This window comes from Neodiprion fabricii, chromosome 4 (assembly GCF_021155785.1).
Source record: "Neodiprion fabricii isolate iyNeoFabr1 chromosome 4, iyNeoFabr1.1, whole genome shotgun sequence".
In the NCBI taxonomy this organism is placed as follows: domain Eukaryota; kingdom Metazoa; phylum Arthropoda; class Insecta; order Hymenoptera; family Diprionidae; genus Neodiprion; species Neodiprion fabricii.
Window position 1 is genome coordinate 40,759,213 of NC_060242.1, and position 27,694 is coordinate 40,786,906.

The window sequence follows — 27,694 nt, forward strand, 5'->3', positions numbered from 1 at the left end:
CGACATGTTTATCAGAGGTACTTATCGGACGATTTTCATGTCCCGTAAGAATTTTTTGTGAGCTATAGTGCATGGTCGACATGGTCACTTGTTCAGCGGAGCTTCCTTCAGTTTTGTGAGTGGTTATTGCCTTCTCGGTTGAATTATCAGAGGGGAATTCTGTCGTGCTTAAGATCTCTGTTGAAGCATTATTAACGAGTTCAAGTTGTCGGTTCTCGTCCTTGACCTCGGGTGTCGTGGTACTCGTTGTACTCCATAGTTCTTGAGAAATTTCATCTGCCTTTTCAGCATTTGGATCCTCAACGACTCTGTTATTCGGTTTCTCAAACGATGAATTGTCCTCCGAATCACCATAATCCGTTGTGGTTTTCTGTTCAGCAGTTAAAACACTGGAGGAATCGTCTTCTGTTGTTTTCGACTCGTCGCCAGTTCCAAAAAGAAGAAAGCTGTTCCAAATCGATCTTTCCGTTGTGGTTTTGACCGATTTTCTTTCCTTCGATGTCGAGCGCAGTTCGGTAATAGTTTGACGTTTGCTCACTTCTGTGGTAGACTGAAAGTTCCCACTTTTACTCGTTGTCACCTCATCGTAGCCACTATTCGCGCCACTCCCATCGTAGTCTTCCTTATAATCAGTGTTCTTCATCTCCTTGTTGAAGTATTCGCAGTCAGCTTCGTCTGATTTGTCCATACAGTCGAATACCCCATTGCAAACTAACGTGTCGTTGATACACATACCTTCAGCACAGTGGTGATAATTGTCCGAACACTTTTTCCCGTTGAGCCTATTCGTCATTGAAGTCTGGGTAGCAGCTTCAACCTGATCTTTCTTCAAACTAAACTCACCGTTGTCGACAAGGTTTTCGTGAGAGTCTTCACCGCTCGACAATTCGTTCTCTGATGTATCGGACTTTATGAACTCATGGTCAAAGTTGGTAATTGAAGTTACAGCAGTTACACTGGTCGAAGGTAAGTCACTTCTCAAATCTGTGACATGGCCTTCATCTGGACTGGTCCAACCACTTCCGTAGTCACCTAAATCGTAATCACGATTCTTCATCACATTCAAGTAGTATTCACAAGACTCTTCATCTGTACCGTCCTCGCAGTCACGTTTTCCGTTACAAACGCGAGAGTATTTCACACATTTTCCTCCGTCGCAGTAATGCTGACCATGGGGGCATGGTTCTTCTTCAGATGTTACGGCGGTAGAAGTCAAGGACGTTGTTTTGGTTGCGGTTGTTTCCGTTTTCGTTCGACAAATTTTTGGAACATTCTTTCCTGGTCTACGATTACACTTTCTGTTACCTCTGATGCTTTTTCCTTTTATTAAAGCCCTTTTTTTATCATCCTCCGATATAATCAGCTCTCCGGATTCTGCACTTACTTTTTTCCTGCCACTTTTGTGAAATCCACGTGGGGCTTTTTTGGATCGATTATCAGAAATTTCTCTTTCGCTAGATGAAACTAGCCTACGCTCCGAGCTGTTGTTTTCTGAAGAATCAACGAGCCCAGAATCAATCCCCGTTAAATTCTCTTCAGTAATTTCAACCGAGATGGACGGTAGTGGATCCTGTGTCGTCGGCTTAATCGGAGTGCTGGTCAGCCCTTCTTCAGAAGTTTGCTCACTGCTACTTTCACCGGATTTTCCGTCGTACAGTTTCATCCAATACTTCTCACACTTGAACCTGCAAGTCCTGCGGTACATTTCCTCCAATGCCCCACGTTCGCGGATCGACTCGTGGCTCCGAAGATCTGCTTTACGGTCTTCACTCTTTTCCGTGGTGAAAGTACCGCTTGAAGCAGCACTGGTAGCAGTGGTACCTTTAACAATACCGGCGGGGAATTCCTCCAATATTTTGTATTTCTTCAGGTAAAAATTTGCCTTCGCACCGCGAGATACTCGTTTCTTATGCTTAGATTTCTTGCCACTTCTGATACCAGAATTAATTAGTTTCCGGCCGCTGTATTGTGGCAGATAGGAGAGACGTTGTGACCTGAGTATCCCATCGACCCAGAAGCAGCTCTGTTCGCTGGTTCGATTTCTTGCATTTTCCAAACAATCTATCACCTTTCGATTCCTGTTCATTTGAAGCCGCATCTCAAGGCTATCTTCATAATCTGTTCTGTCTTTTTTGCCAACCCAATTTCTCAGGCATTTTATCCGGCACTGCTTGACCCGTTCGTTGAACAATTTACGCTCCGCTGGGCGTAGCTTCGGTTTTTTCCTGAGCCTTCCCTTGGAAACAAATTGCACATATTCCCAATCATTGTCCAAGGAGGCTTGATTATCTGGCTTCGTTGTACTAGCCTTTCGATGGACGAAAATTTCATTCGAGTTAATGAATTCAACTTCTGAAGAACGATTATTGCTACTAGATTGAGTTGGTAATGTTACTGTTGGTTCGGAACTGGTAAACACTTCATCGTCCATTTCAGTCTTATCAGTTTCATTTTCATCGCTTCCGGTGTAACCTCCATCAGTCCACCAGGTTGAGTAAATCGGGGTAGTAATAATTGTAGTAGTAGTAGTTATTGTTGTTGTAGCAGGAGTTGTCGTTGTGGGAAAGCTGTCTATACTACTTTCAGTTGTGGTTTGATTTTGAAGGATATCTTTATGGATGACTTTATGACGAAAAGACTTTGTACCGTTCATTCTGGACAGTATTATTGGAAAGATCGCGGTCAATTCTTCACGAATCGAGGAGTTGTGCAGCCGAGCTAAAGACTGCAACTGTTCAATCAATTTCGGCGAAGCGTACTTGTACGGATCTTTCGCGTTATAAAAGTTGACCCAAGAAGCATTGCCTGTGACGTGATGATCGATGAATGGCCGTGAATGCAGAAAATAATAAATAAAATTAAATGAAACGATGATCAACAATTGTTATCCTTTCCACTATATGTATGGTCATGAATGGCTTTTCTGTTCAGTATGGTAATATGAAAGGGGATCTTTTTGACAGTCAAGCAGAAACCACCAACCCTCGGTAAAGATCTTACACCTCACGCCAGAGGAGGAACTAACGATGTAGAGAAAAGGAGGAATTTGCGATAATATGTTGTGCAGGAAGTGTAATATTGATTTCCTTGAAGAGTAGCGAACGCGGATTGTCCCGAGGGGTGGTGGTGGCACTACCTGCCCGTCGCGTGTGGGTCGCGGGGTGCGTGTTACGGGGTTTGGGGAAGTGTGGGTATGACGGATGAGTAATAGTTACCGCAGTCTTCGTCGGAGTTATCCGGGCAGTCCTTGTATCCGTTGCAGTGCAAGTCGTAAGCGATGCAAGTACCGTCCGAACAGCGAAACTCCGTGGCGGCACAACCTGCTCCACACACCATACTCGCACTCTTTATACGTCGGCCGAGTTGAGGGATGGTTTTATGGGTTTTGGTTAGACATACGGGTGTGATTTTGACTTTTGTTAATTATCATTATATTTCAGCTATGTGGGACGTTGGGAGGACTTGGGGTCCGTTACTGTTCTTTTTACTACAAACAGGTGTACAAGCCGTTATGTTAATCACAAACAGACGCGTGGCGTCCTCGAATTTCTATCATGGTTTGCGTTGATGTATGTACAGAAGCAGAAGCGGTATACATAATATGATATGGGGTTTTTGAGACGACAAAGCGCTTTTACTATAGCGAAGCTCATTCGTTTCACGAGATAGTTTGACACTATGGTGGGTTTGCGTAATGAAAGTGTGAATGATTGCGCGTGTCGGGGGAAGTTGATTAGTATTGTTGTAAAGTTTTTCTAACGCACGTTAAATACTTATTTAACATGTGACATGTTCGTTACCCCGCGTCCTGCAAACATCTCGTCACGAATTTGAAACATCGTTACGAGAATTCGATATTTACCCGATGGATATTCAGGTTCCGGTCATCGCGAGGAAATGGAAAATTTAAACTCCGTTGAGCGAACCTGATGAAAGTTTTCAACGTGGTTATAGAGGGGGGGGGGGGGGGGGGAATTCGCTAGCTCTGCGAAATGTTGCACTCAAAGTTTTCCTTCGGCATACGCTTCTGCAGGAAATCGATCAATGTCGATGGCAAGTTTTTCCCATCCGCTTCGATCGGGTTTAGGAGCATGCTTATCAATACGACGACCGTACGCAACTGAGTATGAATCAATTATTCCGTTGCTACATCTTCTGGTCGATTTACTTCGTTGAAGAAGTCACTTGGAACGGTTGCATTGAGGGTGAATGTGAAAAGAGACTTCATGATGGTGTTAAGAGAAATTATTTTTCTTCATTTTACGCTAGGTATTTTCAGTCTTTTCTTTATCATGCTTTTGCACTTACCGCATTGTTCCTCATCTTCGCCAGTAGAACATTCTATGATAGAATTACAACGCGCATTTAAACTCAAGCAGGTTCCATCGTTGCATCGGAACTCTTCTGAACTGCACACTTGACCTGCAAATACAAAGAGGAAATGTTGTTACCTTCGTCGAATATAACATTTAAAGTTTCGTTGTCTTTGGTACTTGATTTGCTCTGTGTTCCGACAAGTTTTTTTTACCAGATGCTGTATATTGTAAGTCGATATTTGACGGACAAATGGCTTCCGATTTCAGAAAAATGCCTCAATCGGTTACACCCGCGAGAAATTCAGAACAATGTATGGTGACCATGAGAAATAAAATTGATCCAGTAATCTGTGGTATAACCAAGAAATTATAATCACAACTTGGAAATTATAAAATAATAAAATACCCTCGGATCCACAGTTGGCTTCGTCAGAACCATCGGCACAATCGAGGACAAGGTCACAGACCTGAGTATCAATGATACATTCTCCACTGAGACACTCAAATTCGTCAGGCCTGCATCGTTCTAGAATCGCGAAAACGAAAAACAAGATAAATGAACAGAGTAAACGAAACAGGTGAAAATAAATGAGGAAATTCATAATTCAAATCATTGCACGGAATCTAATTCACCTTATAACAGTCAATATATGTATCTTAACCCACTACCAAAAACAATTCATTGAACGTGGTTCTTCGCAAAAGAATCTACCGCAAAACTTTGTTTGCATCAGCTTTCATTCATATTATTATCTTGAAAGACTGTATAATGAAAACATACATCTCGTTCCTCACGACACTTAATACAGTTGGAATAGTCGCGGTACCTGGTTGGCAAAATTTAAAGTCAATCACATCACGTATAAGGAGTTGAACAAATTTTGAAAACGAGTCAAGGTTTCGGGAACGTTAAGGGTTATTCGACATGCTTGTTGCCAGGCGAATCAGTTCATCTCGATGGCTTTAGTACCAATAGAGTAGACCACTAATCTCACCAGAGAACTGAGGAATTATATTAGTTGAATATTTGTTCTTATCGCTATCGTGCTTTTAGTCAACCGTACGTGCAGGTGGTGTACAGTTCATCTCGTCGGATCTGTCTTGGCAATCGTTGAAGCCGTCGCATCGTCGTATTTTCGGTACACAGTATCCATTATTGCACCTAAACTGGGCCTCGCTGCATGCTGCAATAGACGTGACAATATTTTTTGTATACGCAAAACTTCGATATTGACACAAATGTCTGAGGGAGAAAGAGAGCGAGAGAGAAAAAGTGAGAGTGAGAAAGGTAGAGAGAACCCATAAAAAACGGCACGAGACGTGGACGAAACGCGTATAACGACAAAGAGGAAAGTAGGCCAAATCAATTTAAACCAGAAGATCATTGCCGAGACTACAATAGACGTACGTTCTTATAGAAGAAACAGACAATCAGGTTATAGAAAAATAAACTTTTAAGAAGTACGAAGAATCGAGGAAAGTCTGTCACGACAGAAATCCAGTGATCGACTCTGAAGGGAATCAACATTATGAGCTGATCAAAGAGAGTTAACAAAGAAAGTTTGTATCCGAAGAAGAAAGACGAAGACACATTTAAGACACAGTCCAGACTCGAGGTGATGGAAGAGAGAAGATAACGAATCGACGAACGTAGCGTGACTTCAGCTTCAGAGGAAGCTGCTGAGCACGAGTGAAAGTCGTAGAGCACACGAAAAGCCGAAGCCCGATTGCGGAAGTGCAGGGCAAGGGTCTTCGTTCGAGGAGAGTGACTTACGACAGATTTGCTCATCGGACCGATCTTGACAGTCGGCGACTCCGTCGCACTTCTGGCTTATCAAAATACACTGGTTGTTATTACAAGTCCATTCCGACTGAGGATCGCAGGCCGTTCCTGGCGGTCGTTGAGTGAATCGTTGGTTCGAAATGGTCATTGAAGGAGATGCGGTCGTTGTGGAGGTTGGGCATGCGTGAGGAAAATCAAAACGTTAGCACTGCGTTACGTTGACTGTTTGCTCTCGTCTTTAGGACGAGGGCGGTGCAGAGTGGTTAAAGCTTATTAGTTGGTTGTTAGTAGCGATCGTGCATCGTGAGCTGTTATTCATCGTTCCAGCGGTGCAGCGTGCTGCTTGATTAGAAGCAATCCAAGTCCCAGCTATAACGACGATAAGATCTCCGGGAGGAATTTGACACGCATTTCAGAGGAGACAACGACACTTCTCCCAACGGGAACATCTTTACTGCAGCATCCACGGTCAATTCTACGAATGTCACACCGTCTGCTGTTCTCCAGATCAAGCGACGCTGACGTCACGCGGTCCTTGGCTATCGGAAATGGATCGGTGTTGAGTCTACACGTGTTTCTGGCGCGTCACTTTCGGGACGAAAGCCGTCACAGATACGAAAGAATTAACGAACACCCCGGGAATACATCATTGGCTGTTACGCTTCTCACTACACCCGTGGCAGTGTTTTTTGTTCTGGATTTTTTCTCTTTTGCTTTTCGAACCGTGATTGTTCAGCCCGCGCGTAATCAGGCCGAATAGGGTATTACGGAGAATTTAAAAGCAGCGGTTGACAGTCGCGCGCGATTTTAACCGTCGGATTAAAACTCGACGAGTTTGCGCGTAGCAGGTGTAACGGTAATTACCGGAGCTTGCGAAAAGAAATTACCCAGAAATCACGTGAACAGCGGGGACTGACAGATCGGCTCGCGAGATTGAAATTGTTACGAATTTATTGTGAATCTATGGAAAATTCGAACCGGATTTTCGTTGAGGAGACGCATCAGTGATACACCAAAAGCTCTTTCGATTGACTGCGTGACATTTTAACCATCAATTAAGGTTCATGGATCAAGTACTTGTCTGCAGCCAGTTTGGATTGATTACACGCACAATCAGTCTATCTTTTACGAATATTGACTCTAAATTCTGGTATGATACAAAACAAACATGGCTATTCAATTTTCAATCCGAACAATTTTTGATATCATGACTACCAAGATACCTGCGTTTTTGGAAAACACAATGAAGTTTTCACACGATTTAAACTAATATCCAAGATCATGCCGAGTCCTGTCAATCCAAGCGACACGAATCTTTACTAATGATGTAAAAACTTCACGTCATCCAAAAACAAGTTTGAAGTTTCAGTCGCGCTACCACTCAACTGGATCGACCGAATTCGCATTTTTCTTCGACGAAACGCACCGTGTTACTTGTTAGTAAATAGGGAAGCATGCATACCACAGCTGTCCTCGTCGGACAAGTCGTCGCAGTCGGGTTCGTTGTCGCATCTTTGCCATGCAGGAATGCACTGTTTGCCAGTTCTGCAGGGCCAATTGTCGATCGGGCATTCGCCCTCGGCCGTCACGATCGACGGACTCCCAACGCCAATCGCGTTCCCAAAGCTTTTATCTAACTCCTCTCCGATCGTAAAATCATAGTCCAGATCGTCGAGACTGGGCCGTTCTTCTAAATATACGCGATGATGCAACGGTCGTAAGACAACATTTTTTAATACCATCGTTCAGCGGTTATTTACGCTGTTTCTTAATCTCCAACTTCTTGACTTTTCCGAAAGTCTCTCGCAAATATGAAGAAACACCAACCGCGCCTTTGATCGTTCGATCGATTCGCGTTTATCGCTGCTATTTTCTCCCCACCACCGCGGGTTCTTGTATGACACATTAAAAAAAATCTATTCGCTATTCTCGACGGTGTTTAATTACATGCGTATTAATCCTAAAAACCATAACAGCATGCAACCCGGACAGCGTGTGGATAAGAACGTTTTGGATATGGATAATACAGCTGTTGAATCACTCGACCAGGTTTTAATCTCGCAATATTGAATTTGATCGAAACTTTTTCAGGAATTTACAAGAAAAAAGCGAAACTGCAACCATTTTTAAGTATTCATAACTCGACAACCATTTGATAAAGGTTTAAAAAAATTCAAAACAGTAAGGTTAAACCTGGTGTTTGGAGTTTGCAGGGAATGCTGTGTACACCATTTTCCATGCTTTTGTCTAAGACAAAATCGATGAAATTATCGTGAAACTCGATGTGGTGGAATAATTGTGCAAACCAATGAGCGTAAATCGTGCGTATTCGTGTAAAATGTTTACGAGTGTAAATGTGTCTTATTTGTTTCACGTTTCTCGATACCGTTAGCATCGCATTTAGCAGCCCTTGGGATCCCTGCTGTAATATCAGAGAATGAAAACACCCGTGTGAATACTTACGGCAGGTGAGTTCGTCGGATCTGTCTCGACAGTCCGGTGTTCCGTCGCACAGCAGCTCCTTCCCGATGCACTGTCCGTTTCTGCATTTGTATTCGCCGTCAGAACAAGCTGAAAGAAATAGAAATAAACAGCGTTACATACACGGAAGACGGATCTTGTTGACTAATAAATTCCAATTATTTATACAATGAACGAAAGTGCCTTTGTATCGTCGATGAAGCGCCGATAGATAACAAAATGCGTATCACGGTCGAGATTCTCACACTAATTGACGAAAGCTGGATGAAAAATCGAAGGGGGCCAACGCTGAGTGGGTCACGCGTTAAAGGACCCTCCTCTTCGGGTCATTGAAAGCTCCCGAGACTGACAACGAGCGGGTATTTAATACTCCTAAAGCTCTCCCTTCCAAAGTTTGAGCGTTGTGTTTCAAAGGAGAGAGAAAAAGCGGCGGGTAGAGTGAAGCCAAGTGCCCTTCAAGGATGGCATCTCGCCTCAAGGGAAGGCCGAGGATCGACCTCACACGATCAGCTTTCGCCGGCATTTGTGATTAAATTAGGGTTATGGCGAGGCGACGGTCCGCAGGAGAATCAGTTGCACGTTCTCCAGAAATTTAATCTCCAAACGAGGTCAATCGTTCCCGAAATATCGGTAAAGAAGCGGGGAGGGAAAAAAGCACGGAGCTTTCTCCTCCCATCGTTTTGAGCTGATTTGGATAGGGAGAAAAGCTTCGCGTAGTTCACGCTCTGCGTATATATCCGGCGTTTATAAATGTACGCGTTTCAAACCGTGTCGCAGGGGGTAAAAAAGAAGGTTATAAAAGCGCAAAAAGCTCCGGTAGCGCGCGAAGCGTTGCAGAGCTTAATATCAGCTCGCGACGAGCCAGCAGCAACCACTCGGCGAATGAAAACATTAACCTCTCGTTTCTTGCTCGTTTACGGGAACCGCAATGCCGTGCACTCTAATCTGTGTAACGGAAGACGCTGTATCCTGCAACTATCAAACTTTCGTTGTCCGTATTCGAGGTTGAATTTGCATTGTTCAGAGGCTAAAGATTCAGCCTCCTGTCGTTCGTAATTCATCGAGGAATTAAGTGATCAGCCATTCGTTAACAGATTCTACCAATGGATTATGAAAACAACCTAAGACGATGCGGATAATTCGAGCTGGCGCTCAAGAAAAATACCCATAAATCGTTTGGACAAACAGGAAACTCCGGACGATCCCGCCGGGGATTTCGACTCGGGATTAAGTTGTATTTATACAGGTATACGAGGGCTCGGGCACTTGTTAAAGCAGCAGCGTATCCCACGAGGTGTAAGTTTCTTTGGGGGATTTGACCCGGTCTGGTAAACGAGACGGAGATTGAGTTAATTAGAGCGATATGTCTAACCGTTGCATGCTTTCCACGGGTTTCGGAAACCATAGACCTGTTGATACGCGTGATCTTCCAGTTCATTGCCGACCTGAAACGTCGGTGAATCGATACAAAGCTCTGCTCGAACACGCGAACAACTACGAACATCAATTATACCTCGATCTGAACTGTGATTCGTTCATTTATTTGCCAAATGGATGTTTTGTTTCGTCGGTAAAAAGTCACCGCGTGATAGAAAAAGATCACTACTGGACCAATGGTGTACATTCTTCCGCACGAGCAACGTTGATCAGTTTTTTAACCCTTTACCTCCTTAAAAATTTCCACGTCATAACCTTGTCACAGCTTATTTACAGCTTCGAATAATATCTGTTACTTCGTATAACCCCAAAAGTCCCCCCGAGTAACAAGTTTCGCCCTGAATCATTAAATTTTGATAGTTGGGATTTAGAAATCATCAAATTCTGACATCAGATTCGTGATCGGCGACTCCAAAAAACCATGGGATAACAAAATTCGCGCGAAAAAGTATTGAGTCGTGAAACGTGCAACTAATCGGGTCAACCTTTGGATATGGATCACGTTTTTACGTGTTGTTTTTTTTTTCTTTTCATCGAAAATTTCGTCTACCACAACGTATCTCAGATGCGTCGGATTTCCAGCCGGATTCTAATTCTGTTTGGTTTTCGTCGAGTGGCTGTCGGGCTGATATTCAAATTACGTTCAAGTACGTTCGAAATGTGCGTCGGCGTCTCTCGAGGTGGTCAAGGAGCAACTGGAGCCGCATCTGAGAGGTCTACTCGATAGTTAACCAGCCATGCGTCGGACGTTTACAAGTAGGAGGGACGCTGTGCAGGCAGCTCTTTCAGCAACCCTTCGGCTCCTCGGTTTCATCCCTCTTAACCGGGGCTCAAGTCTTCCCTACCCCTTCTCTCTCTCTCTTTCTTTCTTATTTCGGCTCACATGTCGGAGGCGAAGTCCTTTCTCTGTACACGCCTCGTTAGCAAGCTCTTATGGTTCTGGAAAGAGGCGAACGGCGAAACGAGCCGCGGAGAGTCTGCGCAAAAAGGGGATAATTCAGGCCTGCGTCAGGATGGGGGTGCAATTTATAAACTTTCCCGAGTTTCCCGCCCCCTTCGGGATTATAAAGAATCGTAAAAGAATCCGCTCTGTAGGACCGTAAAAATGTTGGTGTTCGGTATAATAAACCAGATATTTCATCGCTGCGTGGAACGGTATTCTTATTTGCATGTTGTTCATGGGGTGAGTTGTTTTTTGTGTGCGCGAGTGTGTTTCTTTTTTCTTTTTTTTTTAATTTTTTAATTTCGTTCTACTCCATCCAACGAATTTTCATTCGTGGTCCAAGCACGAGTTTTTTAAAATCCGCTTAACGCGTACATTCGACACATTTAAATCGATCTCATTGATTCGTGCGTGGCAATGACCAATCGACGATAAATAGAATCGAAAAACGTGATCGCAATGTCGAATCGTCTGAAATATTATTACTGTACTGGGATAATACTTCCATTTGATCAATTTCATATTCAACATGTATACTAAAAATTTAAGATATTCAACTCGCGTGCCTTTACTTCAACTTTGCACTATACCAGTCACTGCGCAATGGTTTAAGGAGATAAACATTGGAAAAGTTTCGATTTAAAATTCATTGTACGAAATTTATAAGGCACCGGCATTTAAATTTGTGAACATAATATGCACGATCAGTGGCTTGAAGATGTAAACCTTGTAGTTTTAATATTATTCAAGAAACGTTTACCAGCAAATATTTTCAACCGAATAAGAATTTTTTCCACCAACAAGTGTTTAATCCTGTGAATTTTTGGATTCCTCTTCGTTTTCTTTGGAGACAATAAAACCTGGAAACTTGCTAGAAACAATTCAAAATATCGAAATTTTGGATTCTGGGACAGCAGAGAAGAATTTTTAATTATTGTTGCGAAACGCCTCTTGCGATGGAAGTTTATAAAAAATTAGCCATTATTCCAAAGTTTTGCGTAAATTATTATTCTCCTCACTGCCACGAAGACAGCCGTCAAATTAAACGTGTATTAATCGGAAGCAATGAGCTACCGTATTACGTGACGTACGTATCGGTACCGAATCATTTTCTTTTCTTCTTTTTTTTTCTACTTTTATGGCAAATTAGCGAAATAATCGCTCGTAGTCTGCCCGGCTTCGCGAGCCGAGTTCGGCGAGCAAATTACGAGCGCGCTGTTAAAATGAAAATTAAGATTACGACGGCTTGTTTGCCGGCAAACGGGGCGCATATTTCGCCTCGGTATTACGGAGACACGTCTGCAAGCTCGAAAATCAGTAATCGCTCGCGTGGTGGTGATTTTTTACAGCCGCTAGTATAAGGGATGAATTGACCGGACCGTCTGAATAAAAAGTTAGAACATTGGAAGAAATCGTTTCGAAAAACGCCAATTTTAATCGACCCGATGATGTTGAACAATGACGAATTGTCGACTTTTTTACTCTGTTATAGAAACGAGTCTGAGAAAGTCCGAATAACAGAAGCCAAGATATCAACAATTTGAGACAAGGTTTTATAATTAATACTTTCGAAATAATTAAATTGTACGGTTTTTGATCCGATCCACTAGAAATTCACAGAACTGAAAATGCTCGATCTTTCGGAATTTCGATGCTTCTGGTTTTTAAATTTTGTCATTTTGTCCTTTCGGAACTTTGAGCGTCGAGTTTCGGACCATTCGAAGCTTTGATGTTTCGTCAAAGTTTGATTTTTTCACTCCAAGTTTCGCCACGAAAAAGCTCGCAATTTGAGGCTTTTGGAACTGCTCAAATTTGGAATTTGAACCTCGTCCCATCTCAAATAACACGTCTGTAGTTCTTACAACCGATTCTCCCCCTCCCTCTCTCCGTAAACTTTTGACTCAGACGGTCCGACCGATTGATCCTAAAAGCGCGCGAATATATGCCTGACGACGAATTGGCCGATCGTTAGGCTGACACGGACACGCAACAGAGCCCCGGTAAATTTATAGCTCGTGCGTACAAGCGCAAGAAGTAAGCCCCTAGGGCTGAACCAGGGGGGAAATAAATAAAGGTAGAAAAATAAATTGATACACTTCCGCGCCTCGTGACGCTAAGTCGGTCGTATTAGCATGACAAGCCACCGCTCGGCGTCAAATTGCTGGACCTAAAAGCTGTGGCTGAGCCGGAGGCGACGGGAGCTTCTGCTAAATCGTCCATGCGCTGCTAATGGACTGCGGTGCGGGAAAAATCTTGTCGTTTTCCAGCTTCAGCCGGTTTTTACCGTCCCGCGGACGTTGTACGTTATACGCGTGCACTTTACCCTCCGCGATTTAATCCCGCAACCTTTCCCGGCGCGGAATTATTATCCTTTCGTAAAACTGCGATCAAATGCTGGAAGAAGCTCCACTGACACCTGCGGCCGGCTTCTTTACTGCCCAATATACTTTTCTCCCACCTCGTTAATTAACGACTTTGAAGGATTACTTCATTTTCACTTTCGCCTCGGTCTTTTTTTCTTTCGTCTTCTCACGCCTGTTTCTCACTTCTGAAATTATATTTTCTCACCTTTGTCATTTTTACATATATATATATATATAATGTATAGCTTATGTCAATAGATTCTCGGTACCGGAACTTTGGTTTGTTTAAAGTTATTGTCACATAGACGCCGGCTGTAATATCGTTATGTGAATTAACATCGATTTTACAAACGTATTTATATAAAAAAAAAAAAAAAAAAAAAAAAATGAAAATCCGAACTTCCACCCTCCGGTCATATAATCGCTATTGCTGGTCGATATTGAAGGGAGCTTTCGGCGTTTTACTCTAAACACCGCTGCCGCATCCGCATCGAGAATAATCTGATTTCATACAAATTACGAGGTACTGTGTTTGAAATAAATTCAAAATTTTACCAATTTTTCGTAGAAGATATTCAAAGGCAATGATTTGTCGCATAGTCAGATTGACTTTGTGCAACCATATCTTGTTTCTTATTCTTTGAAATCATTTCAAGCAAACGTTCAATCGGGTTTGAATATCGACAGAACTCGGTAGAAGATAAATAAAAAAAAAACAAAAAACTACTCGCTGTTTCATTTCCGTTCAAATAATCCCTACCTCACCCAAAAAAAAATCCACTCAGGCACTCCAAAAAAAAATGAATCAGCTAAATTCATCCGTATAAGGCCGCAGGCATTAGAACAGTAAATAATGTTCTGACAGTGATTGACAATCTATAACAAGAAAAAAGAAGTGATTCCGAATAACATGTTTCGCCCCTAAAATGTTTACCGATCAAGGTTTTGGAGAAAAAAAATCATACCTATACCTATATCGTCAGAGAAATTGCTACCAGTCCTGTTCTAAAGCAGTACAAAATTTGATAAAATCACGTTACATGTCATACCGTAGGAAGTTATACTATATTCATATAAGCTGTGTAAAACTATTGGAATAAAAAAAAAGGTGTGAAAAAAAAGAAAAACACCATTCTAAAACGAATCGTATTAGAAGGACGACTAGGCTGTACAATTAATATGTCGAGAATGGTCGTGTTAATTCATCTATTGCCTTACCTATTTTGCATATATGACATATCACGGTCCAACGCGCCTCCGCTCGTTAATGTTGCGAGAAAAAAAAAAAAAAAATAATGAAATAAAAAAGGAAAGGAAAAGAAAAACAAGGATTCATTTGCAGTTGACAAGAGCTGTACTCGCGGCGAAGGTGGTGGCTGTTATGATTCGGCCATTAGAAACTAGAAATTATCCTAAACAGCCAACCGCAGGATTCTTACCGAAGACAAAGCGGTAACCTTGGGTCCTGTCGGCAAAATAGTATCGGTCGCAAAGTGATACAAAGTGAGACTATCTGGTAGCTTTCCTTGACATCACAGATGCAAATTTTCCACGTCTTTGTTGCCCGCTGATTGATATATATATATATGTATAATATGCAGTTGTGTAATTAACGTCACCGGCAGAGTAATTAGGTATTATCAAGTCGCGATTCCGTGTTTCTTTTTTCTTTCTTTTTTTTTTCAAATACTTTATCTATTTTTTTTTAGCCCGACCGGGAAAATCCTTCACTCGCGTCATGAATGAAAACGCCCGGCGCGAGGTGAGAAAAGCTTCGGCAAAAGTTCAACAAATTCATTTAAATATAAAGTGAGCGTAGATACTTTTTTTCTTCGACGCTCCCCTGTTACATTTTATTTTATTTTTTTTATATCATCGTTGTTAACGTGTTTCTTTTTTGTTCTTGTTTTGTTTTCGGCCTGTTTTTTTCTTTCAGTCTTTCAATTTTCACCCTCCCCTGTTCAGCTCGTGTAACTGACGCGGGATTTCCTCCTTCCCTCGTTCCCCCTTTTCCAACTTAACGCGACCTCATGCACTCAAGTCTCCGACTAAAATATGGATATCTATGTACCTAACTATGTACATAAAATTTGAATATTTTTTTGCTAAATCGGCGAAGAATCGTGTATTTATGTGCATGTATAATATATAGGTATGTAAGAACCTAGTCTAAAATGTTCAACAAAAACGATTACTCGGACTGTATTCCTTAAGAAATCGGGAGAAACTTCACGGTTCTGTTCGGTACAAAATGAGTAGAATCTTTCTGCCAGGTCAAAATTTTATGAAATAAAAAACGTGATGAAAAAAAAAGTAAAAAAATTAGAGCTCAATTTGGATTTAGACTTGAATAATTCGGCGGTTCTTAAACTTTGCCCGCAGTACGAAGATTTTTTCGACCAACAGCACATGTCACCAGATTGTAGTCTCAACGACACCTTTCCAAATTTTGCTTAGAATATTTTTTGACACGATTGTACGTCCCATACATTCCTACATGTATAAATAAAACTTTCCACCTATCGACGGTCAAATGATGCGGAGGATAATTACGGAGCAATAAAAGCAATCGTAATAATCGTCCCAAAACGTAAGCCTGCAATTATAAATACAACAATAAGTGGCCCCAATCGATTTAACCCAGAGTCTAACCCTCGCGGGGGCAAATTGTTGTCAAGCGTTATCTCGTGCGACATTGTATAAGAATATATGTAGGTACGTCTAGGCGGTGGGCCACCGTAAATCAACAGTTTAGTGTAGCTCCTCTTTTCGTGCCGGATTCGTGGGTATCGGATAGACCGTTTCTCATTGTCAACGTGATACAATAATTGAACTTGGTATCAGGTAGCTTCTGAACCGCGATGAAAATAATCTGCAGCCCGTCTCCGTGACCCTCGCGTGTCGATCGACCTGATATAAGTTCCTCAGCCTTCCTTATTCCCTCCTTAAACCAGCACCGGCTGGTGGATACACACGATGTGTATGGAAAAGAATTCGAAGAAAGAAAGATTCTTGATACGACCAATCTTCGTGCTACTTAGCAGGTTGAACGTCCCACTGCGCATGCTCGAACTTTTTCGTCCCAGGCTGGCCACCTCAAACTTCGTCGATGCGAATTTTTTCAGGTTAAGCAGATCTCAAATCGATGATAAATTGTCGTGATTCGAGAACGAATGGAAAACTCTTATCGTTAACGAACCGATGACTGCCGTGAGTCATCGTAACTTAACGCGGAAGAATCTGACATCTGATGCCCAGTTTCAAATGAATTGGCTGCCCTGCCTTGCAGTCGACCAATAGAGTTAAATTGCTTTGCGCATGCGCAGAACGTCGCACAGCCTGCTATAAGTTTCACCGTTTCCTCTCGGTACGTTAAAATCGTTTATATTCCATCGCAGGGGTTCAACCGTCCTGAACTTTGTAATAATCGTCGAGTGCAAAGATGAATGAATAACGTTCATTGCGAGGTTATTGTATTCTCGTCGATTGCATAAAGTAGGAACACTGGGCGCCGCGTAGGATGTTAAACGTGTGTTGAACGTCAAGTGTAATAAAAATGACGCAAGCCCGCGGTCTGCCAGTTGTAAAATCCCATGTGACAAGGACAAACGTGAAACGGTCATGTCGTATAGTGAGATCATTCCCACATAGGCGAGATTTTATTATACCTATGTATGTAATCATCTAGAGTTCGCATTTGTTTAGCCCTTTTATTTTTCTCGATGCGTGAGCAGCATATATTATAACGCTTCTAAAAGGCGTTTCGTTTTCGTTACAGAGCCATTACACTAATTCGATGATTAACCTTGTAGTTTGAAACTCGTGCAGAGGAGGACGCGTTTTCAAACCGTCGTGAAGCGATCGCCTGTTTCGTCTCTTTATTTGCTTCTTTTTTTTTTTTTTTTTTTACATACCAGTTTCAATTGAGGAGAATTAATATTGCAAGACGGAGGGAATTACAATATGCGCAAGCCTGATCTGCATGAGGTACCGAAGTGAGACAACAGCCGCTATTTCGGGTTAAAAAAAAAAAAAAAAATTCATATTCGTCTCGTACAAATTAAACACCGAGCTCTTTGAATTTCATCTCACCGAGTAGCTAATGTTTCTAATGAATAACAACTCCGCCTTGCGATGACAATAATGCTAGCTTACGTAAAGCACTTCGCGTATGCAGCAGTTCCTTCTTTCCACTTCTCAAGTGATCTCATTCAATTGTGTTATTTCTGTCAAGCAGAATAAAGCTTGCGCTATTTCATTAACTTCAGACATACGTATACGCGATACGTATCGTATGCGATACGCGCTGTAGACAATTGCAAGAATATGTCACTGCACGTTCACGCGTGGGATGATTTAACGCCTGCGATTCCTGCACGCGATTTCACACGTCGATGTCCGCACGATGCGGCGGCGGCATCGTAATGGCAAAGTCTCGCTGATCGGTGACATTTGAATTGTCGCATGGAAAGGTCGCCTCGGAGGATGATGCGGACTGCAGACGACGATGCTCGCGATGTGGGTGCAGGTTTGTTTTAGCGTTTGTGGTAATGGTGCATCATGCGATGGTGCAGATGACGTTACATCGTTTCAACGAAGTGACGTTAACGGGTCGAAGGAATAAATGCGGGGGCGAAAACCGTTTTGCAGGCATGTAGAGTGGGTGGCAAGTCTCGTTTTTCTGCCTCTCCTCATATTTATATTTATTGGTCGCCAAGGTTCTTCTTTCGCAATAATACATTTATTTATTTTTTTTTTTTACTACTCCTGGCATTCCTCCGGTGACTTTTAACGACGATATCTCAAAATGTTTATTAATTGGCCGTATACGTATAACAGCGAGTATGATGTCACGTGTCGATATGCGAACAACTATATGTATACAATATTTCTAGTCACACGATTACTCGTGTCCGAGATGTTTTTCTAACCAAGGTTTTCCCTCTCCCTCACTAGTGTTCGTACCGAATTTCAAACCGCAAGAATGAACGGGTTAAGCGATTAAAAAAAAATTTTTTTTTTTCTTTCGACAATGTTTTTCCATCGACACGCAAACGGTTGCAGGATTGTCCGACGCGAGATTGTCCCAATTGGTGCAATTGGTGCGCTGCGGTATAAAGCAGACACGCGTTTCGTGAAATACTTCACGCTGTACTGATTGTCGAGCTTGACAAGCGACCATAAAAAAGCCATCAGGCCAATTACCCGGCATTTCGCGCTTGTTTTTACAATCGTTGAACTTGTTAAGCTGGCAAAATCTTGTTACTTATACGCGAACGTGACTCGACATTGTCTATAGCTCGACGGTCTTACGGCCGTTCTTCGGATTGGATCTTTGATCTTCATTTCCTCCACAATGGATAATTATACAATTAGCGATACGAATTACAGCCTCCTTCAAACACCCGTCTAATCATGGAACACGTTTTTCCTTGCGGTCAACGGCAGCAGTGCACCGCAACCTTCGTTGGAAAGTTGAGATATGCGCACTTCTACATACGTACAACGGCGCATCCATGGAAAGTTGAAGAGGCTTGCACACAAGGGTCAGAGATAAGGGAGCGAATCGGGTTGCGAGATAGGGGGATTTTTCACGAGCCGATTGCGGGGATCAAGTCCCGCGGTACAACATCCAACACCGATGCGATTTCGTTGTACGTACACGGAGGCGGTTTGATAACGCGCAAAAGTCGAGGAAGGGTGTCTGATTCTTGGTTCGTCGAGTAGTCGACTCTGCACAATTAGCCGTGACGAAGGTTGAAACGAAAAAGGAGAAATTCCGATGCAGGAAAAGGCGAACAAAGATGCGGGCTGAATTCGAGATTGGAAAATTGGTAAATTGCCGGGCATGCAGCGAGCGGACGCAAGGACAACATCCTCTTCCTACTCCGAGTCCCGCATTCTTATACCATTGCACATATTCGTTCGGCTGACAGACTTGCGGCACGATTTCCAACCTTCGTTCAGGATGAGTGGCAGGCACGATGCCGCTCGAATAATCTCTCCGGCTTGAGAATTCACTCGGGTATTCCGTCACTCCTTTAACGGGGTATTAGCCGCGTCTACTTGGAGTGCATTCGTATTATAATCGTTACCACTGCTGCATATATTTACTAGCGGTGCAACTCCTAGACAATAACTCGTTCCTGACATCCGCGATGAAATCGAATTGAACCTTCCATTCTTTTGCACGTTTCCAAGCATAGTTCTACCGTGATTGCACACATTGCGCCTAAGAGTTATCCCCAAGTTTGCATTCCGTGACCGTAGTAGAGAGAAAAAAAAAACTGTTTATCGAAACAGATCAGTTTATGCAAGTGGTTTGAAGACACATGTATGATTTTCTTGATTGGAATCCAGACCAAAAGCACCTTCACTACTAACGTTCAGGGATGAACAGTCGTTTGGTTACAGAGTATCAAGGTTACGATAACTGACATGATCGGCCAATCTGAGTTCAAGATTATGAGATTTCTTATTATTTTGTAACCATTTGGATTTCTTCACAAGTTTTAAGGAAAGAAACTCTATCGAGCAATGCTCGTATGAATAATAGAACGAGCGTTGAGCTCAGCGGGATTGTCAAATTCATTCGGCAATCAATCGAGCAGATATCAGTCTTGCATACGAAACTAGCCGATGTTTGAAGACAAATTTGCAGGCATTTGCGGTGCGCGAGCACAGAAGTGATGAGATCATCATTCGGAGATAAGTCTTCAGGTACAAGAGGATTGTTGTTAAATGCATGAGGAGTCGATGCGTGCAATACGTCGTGATGAAGCTGCACTGTAGAATATTTCCTCGACCTGAGATTGCGTAACGAAGCTGCACAACTGCCGAAGGTGGGGCTCTAAGAGGTCCTAATTCGGCCCGAGTGCGACGCAATTCTTATCAATTCTCCTATGTGTTCAGTCGGCGTTAAGTTCGTCCCTGGAATTTGCAGGTGCAACGCGTATCCACACCCACACCGCTTTCGTAATTGCAGAAACATCTCGAGCGTGTCGCAAACACACACTCGAGCCACAGATAAAACGCACCAAGTCAAGTCAGCCGTGAACGGACTTCACGTCTTTGCCAAAGACAGGAATACATTCCGTCACATACCTGAAGCAAGCCTCGCCCAGCTGCGTGCAGCTAAAGCCTTCTAGGTTACTTCACACGGCCAATGCGTGTGTGTAATAACAAAGTTGACAAATAATTTCATTTCTTCTTTTTTCAATGGTTACCAAACAATAAATCAGACGGCTCTTGTCTTCGTTGACAGCAGAGTATTTTCAATAAAATTTCAAATTTTTGTCGGTACCAAAAGTAAAACACTCGAATCCGATGAATTCATTCGTGTGAATTTGAATTGGAATCAACCGTTAAGGAATTTCTGATGAGTGAAAAATTCCTTCTACCGTGAGAACGATAAGAGCGCGTGTCCATCTGTCGGCGGCAATGAGAAGCACAGCGTGAATGTGGCGGGAGTTTGAACGTTGGGACGGTGTAGAAAATTTTCGATTGAATTAACAAAGAGGCTTATTTATCTCTACATGAAATGTACCTGATTTCGTTTCTCAGAAATGTTCGCACACTGGATTCTGCGGAAAAACGGCTTAAGCAAATTAAATCTCTTCGTTAATTACAGTGTAAACAACAGCAAGAATGAAGCAAAGTGGGGAACAACCGTCGAAAAGTAAACAGCGAGAGATGAGAAAAGAAGGAAAACGTGAGGTATGAAGATGGAGAAAAAAGAAACCGTGACGGCAGATGGGCTCGTAGCCGCAGGGTGAAAGCTTTTCTCTCTCGAGCTCGAGAATTCTCCGCCAATTAATAACCGGGTCAGTCTTATAAGTCGGAATCCCACCCATGTAAGAATATAGCAAATACGTAAGGGAAGCTGCGATTTGTCGCCGGATATTGGAAGCAGTAAATTTGGAGATCGATGGTCCAGCTGCGGAGGATCGCGAGGATTTCGTTGCCGGAATCGTCTTATCGAACAACTCTTAGAAAGGGTGAAAATAGAGATAGCTCACGCTATAGAAACCGGATTCATTTCACCCGCGAATTGGTTAATTGCGTTTTCGTGCTCGATATTAGGTGATAAAAAAATCTGTAAATTGAGATTCAGATTTTACGAAACTCGATAACGTTTATGATCGACTTTTGATTTCTTGGCGACATCTGCTTTACAACGGATCTCGTTAACGAATTCACGGTTTCAAGAGTCACGATGATGATAAATGTTGTTGTAATTTAAATACCCAATTGTAGACCACCAGGCTCGTTGTCAGTGAACGTGGCTCTCGACTGTTAAACCCGTAGTTAGCTGCCAGCGTTTGACGCGGCGGCGCATCGCCAATTTAAAATCGCTTTGGAGAGACGAACGATACGTGGGAGTTTCCGTGGATCAGGGGTTTAATGAAAGGCGCTAGCGAATCGGCAATCTTACGAATAAATACGCTTGCGGCGAATAAGGAACGGCGATAAATTGGTTCAGCAGTGATTAACCGTTTTTAGCGCGGCATTTAGCGCGGCCGACAGAAGCTGAAGCTGCGTTACGCAATGCTGCTTGCTGATTATGCAACGCCAAGTTATCACCGTGCGCCTGTGGCACGGTATCCAGGAATTTCTATACACCTGTCAAATAGAGTTTGATTGTAACCGACCGATTGAATATTCCGCACGTGTCTTCTTCTCTGCGCTCTGACGTCAAAGGAATCGAATGGGCATTTCGAACGCTGGTATGACGCAAAAAAGATACGAGATTGAAATTGGCATCGTTAACGTGACTTGGGTTTGAAAAAAGTCACCATATCGTGCAGAATTGATAATCAATTAGAGCGGTTTTTCCCCCGAGAATTTGAGCGTTTTTCGGTTGGTTTGACGATTCACTGAATTTCACATCTGTCTAGAAGATTCGATACACAACGATTTTTGATAAATAAAGCATATTATCTTGGCGAAAAAATTAATTACTCACGGACAAAGAGCGAAATTGAAAATAAACTTACCAATCATGAGAAATTAATTAACCACTTCACGAATGTAACAAACACACTAGTAATCTAATCACGTATTCTCAAGTCAAATAACGTTTAATTATTTTTCAAAATCAAAGGGTATCGTATATATTTATCGATGGTTTAAAAAATGTTTTTTGCAGTTAAAAAATATTATTGCGATTGTTATTGCAAAACATTTTCACTGGACTGCAGATTATTCTGTCTACATATAATCAAAACTGTTTACGCCCGGAGTTTTAAACTATCATTTCAACGTTATTTTATACTTAGCGGAATTCCATGGTCTGCCACTTTTTCAAAATTCATTTTACACGTCCTAAACAACGCTTTGTAATTACCTACATCCCCTTTCTTTTTTTCAACAACGAAGAAAATGTAGAAGAAAATTTGTCACCAAAATAATCGATAGCATCGAATGTCACTGGATAAAGGGGAGGAAAAAAAATTTACCCTGAGGATAAGGTGATAATAACCGGAAGCGACTTGTAACGTGTCGTTGAGGATATTTTGCGAGGTGTTTAAACGATTTGATCGCGTCTAGGGCGATGGATTTTACGGGAAACACTATTTCCCGGCTGGAGATATTTGCCTCCGCGGTTATTAGATTTGATCCTCGCCTCTGGGCTTGCTTTTCGCCCTTCGACGACGCCGCCATTCCCCAGAAGCAAACACACTTTTCGCGAGGCACACATGCCTTTCCCCCCATCGAATTTATTTATTCCCAACTTTTACTACTACCCACTTTTCTCCTCCTCTTCCTCCCTTTCAAATCCGACCAGCGGTTTCTGCCTTCGGGGCTAAAATTCCCTGAGTCTTATTTTTACTGTTTTATTTCCTCGACCCTGTCTTCACGTACGTACATATGTATATTATATCCATACGTTATTTACCAAACCACATCGTATTCTTTTGGAAAGAAATTTCACTACATCTTCCACCTCCACGCTTTTCTACCCTATATACGCCGTGTGCACGTATCGATATATTTGATACGCGGTCTCGCGCAAGCAAACGCAATTGGACGGTGGAGATTTCGTGAAACCGAACATCTTATTTCGGAAAACCCGTTATTTTGTAATTTTAAGAATTTACTAAATGCAGTAAATTATAATAAGATAAAAATATTTCATTTAATCGTCAAAACTTGGCCACTTGAGTCACTAAAAAATTGCATAACAGTGATTTTTTTTCCCCAATCTTTGGTTTCGCTAACGTAGCTAACTTCAGTCTCACAAACATAATCGTGTGCTTTCTTATTTTCTTCTTCTTCTTTTTACTTTTCGCACGAATTAAGTAATCCCCCGATTGCCTTTCCTGCAACAAATAATCCCCGCGTCCCCTGTTTTCGTACATCATAGACCCGCTTTACGTATCGGTAGGTTTCGATTTATCGATTCGGCAAATGGTTCGCCGAGCAGCGATTCAAGTGTGGAACGGAAGTACATGTCGAGTATATTATATACGAGCCGTATGACGTACATCCGACTTCCGTACAACCCTGTATAGTGTGCATCTACCTTCAGAGGTTCACAAAGATAGTTTCAACCCTCGCGCCAGTCTCCACCACCCTGAAAAAGGAAAGACGCGGGGCGATTTTTCCGCTATATTTTCTCACATAAAAGAAATTAGAAAACTGAAAGGCGGCCGGAAATAGCAAGTAATGCATTATCAATATATAACAAATAACGAGAGAAGCGTTGTAAGCTTGAATGTCGTAATCATGGATAAGTGAATATATACGTAAAATTTGTTATTTTGCTTACTTTTTTTTCATCCCTCCCCCCCCTCCCAGTGTTTTTATAGTGAAATTTTTTTCCCCGAAACTTAACACGTGCGTCACCGAGACCTTATTATCTCAGTTAGTAAAGTCAACTAGTGCCGGTCTACTTGTTAAGAGTATCAAGGGTCAGTGCCGTTAAGGGTCGAGCACATCTGCTAAAGCCATATTCGTGTTCCCGTCGCGTCTGGGCTTTGCGATCGAGAATTTTCTTACCCAACTTAACCAACTTACGTTTTTACACGTCGACCCAACGCGGCATCATCGTCAAGTGTACGTGTTTCGGTAAAAAAAACCTGATGAAATCAGGGATTGCAAAATTTGAACGAAACAAGTGAGAATAAAAGTGTTATTCATTCCAATCGGATGAATAAAAAATATTACACAGTCCCGCGATGGTCCCGCCACAAAATTGAGTAATAGTTTCGGTAGTTATTAGGTACGAGTCTATAAAAAAAATATTTAAAAAATTATGTAGCGTAAATTTTTTGAGAACATTTTTTTTCTGTTTTCTTAGTACTGCCAGAATGGACTTCCATTTTCTGTGTTAAATATATGTATTAATGGTAGTGTTGATATTTAAATATTCATCGACCCTCGGTAGTTGTTGTTTATGGTGATTTTAAGCATATTTAGAGCCACGCAAGTACCAGAGAAAAAAATTGAACAGCAGTTTTGAAGAAAGTAGAAAAAGATATTGCACATATTTTTGATTTGTCTAATTTCTTAAGTGTTGTCCAAGAATCTGTAAATATGCGTATCTTGAATAAAAATAAATCTCGATACGCTGTAAAGAAAACTTGCGCTGTATTTTAATTCAACATACCTAAATACCTAAAAAAAGAGCATTGTTACTTGTTATTGGGGGGCATTATAAGTTATATTTCGCAGGCCTGTGTTATCAGTCGCTACAAGAACTCGATAAAAATTCATCGTTTCAAAATATTTTTCCCATCGCACCGAGAGGATAGTATTGCTAATGAAGATTATCAGAATTCAACTTAGTCATGTTTTTTCCTTGCACGAATTGCGATTACAGACGTCGTGCAAAATAACTGGATTTACATCTGCATCGCATTCTCGCGGCGATTAAGAAAACCGTTCAAGTTCGTCGAGCTTTGTTTTGCTTTAGATAGGCACGATCCGGTTCCATTTCGTTCTTAAGTTCGAGCCGGCGTTTGCAAATATTGAAAATATAGAAAATATCGCTAAAAGAGAGAAAAATACGACAATAGTTTCCACTATATTTATCGAACTTCGCAACCGGATGCAGCTATGGTTATGTCAGCAGGAATTGAGCGGTTAGATCGGTCGCGTGATTTCCTCCGAGAACTACAATAATGGAAAAAGTTCAGACTTAGCCCTTGAGACAGAGGAAACAGCTCGTTTGTATGTCTTTATAATTATGTAACGACAAGTGGTAAACTCTGCGGTGATCTAAGAATCAAGATCGTGATAATTTTCCTGCGAGAAGAGACGTAGACTGATAAAAATGTAGAGAGAGAAATCGACGGGATAATTGTTGAAATTACAGGCGACCCCTGCGATTAATTGACCCAAGCTTTTATTCGTGGTTTGAATAATTATCGACGACAAGGAAAAAGAGAAATACACGGAGTTCATTTCATAGATTATACAAATTTTACATATAACGTTTAAAAATAAGAGAAAAGGAAATTGTTGTAATCGTTAATTTGTAATTGTAATCGGACAGTTTTTTTTTTTTTTTTTTTCCTCCATCACCTCAATTTTTTCTTTCATTCTTTCTTTAACAGCAGTTTCCGCCTAACTCGGAATACCTTACGGAGAAATTCAAACCTTCCCTCCACCCCACCCGTACTGGAAGAATAAGAGGATATTAGAATAATGGATTCAATTATCTCTCTGCAAGTCGGTAATTATTCTCCTAATCGATTTAACCAAACCACAATTAAATCGGCACTCAAATTACTACCGATAGATGTTTCTACGGAGCCGAAGAGCAGCGCTCCAGACTTTACTCGTGCAAAGCTATGAGGAAATTTTCTAAACTTAATCTCACACTCTGGCGGAGTCCGGAATTGGCATTTCGGTATTTTCCGTCCCGTGTTCAAAACACAAAACTTTTGTGTCGAATATAAAAGTTGAATCGAGTTGACGGGATGGGAGAAAAAATGAATTAGAATTTATCAGAGTTTACTCAAAGCTACGGCATAAAGTTTTCTGGTATTTCAAACCTCCGTAAATGCCCGCGAAAATTGTACATTTCATATACGACTGGTTTATAATTGCAGCGGATATTCGTGCCAAATTCTGGTTTTTACCTCTTGGACGAGTCCTGTTTTGCCGTCTTCTTCCCTGAGAATCTACGGAGGAAATGACGAGCAGCAGAATCAGGGCGATGTAGACGAAGCATCTGGATCCTCCCATTTCTCACAATGCTTGAGAGCCCTTGGCCCTTTACAGTTGTTAAGTTTGACGGTTGGGTTTCCGAATTACCACCTTCAAGCGTTCATTTGTTCACTTACTAATTAACACTGCAGAATTATCTCGCCTTCGGATCGCGACCTTATTTATTTATTTATTTTTTTTTTCTTTACTTCAGTTGTTGCCACCTCGGAGAGCGAGTGCAGCGCGACAAACTAGAACTGCAAGCGACTAATCCGCATGGCTTATGCTGAACTTGAAACACTGAAAACAAACGGGGGCGTGGGAAGCGGTTTAACAATTCGCTTCGGTTTGCAATGCGTGCGCGCGATTCGCGATGATCGAGACTTGGAAAATCAAGTTTTCGAACGACTGTGAAATGTCGATAAAATCGACCACTTTGAAACAAGTTCCGTTATTTTCTGTGCCGAGAATTATACGTGGTTGGACAAACATCGAGGATTTTTATAAAAATTTTATGGGATCGTTGTATATGCAATATTTATGAAATTGTTACGTTTCTAAGTTACAGAGATATTTTGAAAAATAGCAAAATAGAATAAAGTAAAATTGAAAAGAAAAGTCTGGATATCGAAGCTTCGTTCCAAATCGATTTAAAATTGTTAAACATCTTGCAGAATCATTCGATTTCATTCTACGATGGTTCATTTTATCTAGAATTAGACTATCTTACGTTTTTAGTAATAGTGAATTCAATGTCACGATTTTTTTTACGGTAATCAATACCGGTGCAATGTTTTGAAATTGATTATTCAACGATGCCAGAATGATGAAAAAAGATGTGACAGCGAATGTTTAGAAATTAGATTTCTGAACGGAATTACTAAACTCTTAACGATTATAAATTGATTTTGACTAAAGCGTCGACATCTATACTGCAGTTATTTATAATCCGAATTCCATATTTTTCACCTCGTAATAAAATAACTGAAAAGTACCGATTTTCGTCCAACCAATCTCTTTGGAATTAGACTTGAAAACTGCAGCGTCTACCGCGGTGGAATAAATGCGAATAAATTGGGTGTTTTCTTTGGTTGCAAGAGCGAGAGAATAAAGTTGAAAATTGGATCACGTAGCACCGGAACAAACACGACACAAAGGCTCTACAGTCTCTATGAAGAATTTAGAGATAAGAGGCGCGCGTTTACGCAAGTTCTCA

General features: G+C 41.7%; 1 protein-coding gene across 29 annotated transcripts in view; it reads right to left on the reverse strand.

The window, feature by feature from the left end:
- The window catches only part of LOC124179328 (basement membrane-specific heparan sulfate proteoglycan core protein), a 128,777-nt gene that overhangs the window by 38,580 nt on the left and 62,503 nt on the right, over window positions 1-27,694 (reverse strand). For 15 of the 29 annotated variants that reach the window (XM_046563559.1, XM_046563541.1, XM_046563554.1 and 12 more), the window contains 7 exons: window positions 8,563-8,670; window positions 7,562-7,789; window positions 6,091-6,207; window positions 5,381-5,500; window positions 4,723-4,842; window positions 4,309-4,422; window positions 3,216-3,320 (listed from right to left, as the gene is read on the reverse strand). In XM_046563559.1, the coding sequence (XP_046419515.1) occupies window positions 3,216-3,320; window positions 4,309-4,422; window positions 4,723-4,842; window positions 5,381-5,500; window positions 6,091-6,207; window positions 7,562-7,789; window positions 8,563-8,670 (912 nt within the window). Of the gene's footprint in view, window positions 1-3,215; window positions 3,321-4,308; window positions 4,423-4,722; window positions 4,843-5,380; window positions 5,501-6,090; window positions 6,208-7,561; window positions 7,790-8,562; window positions 8,671-26,411; window positions 26,779-27,694 lie in introns of all 29 variants that reach the window. The other 14 variants (XM_046563561.1, XM_046563557.1, XM_046563551.1 and 11 more) reach the window with 10 other exon arrangements.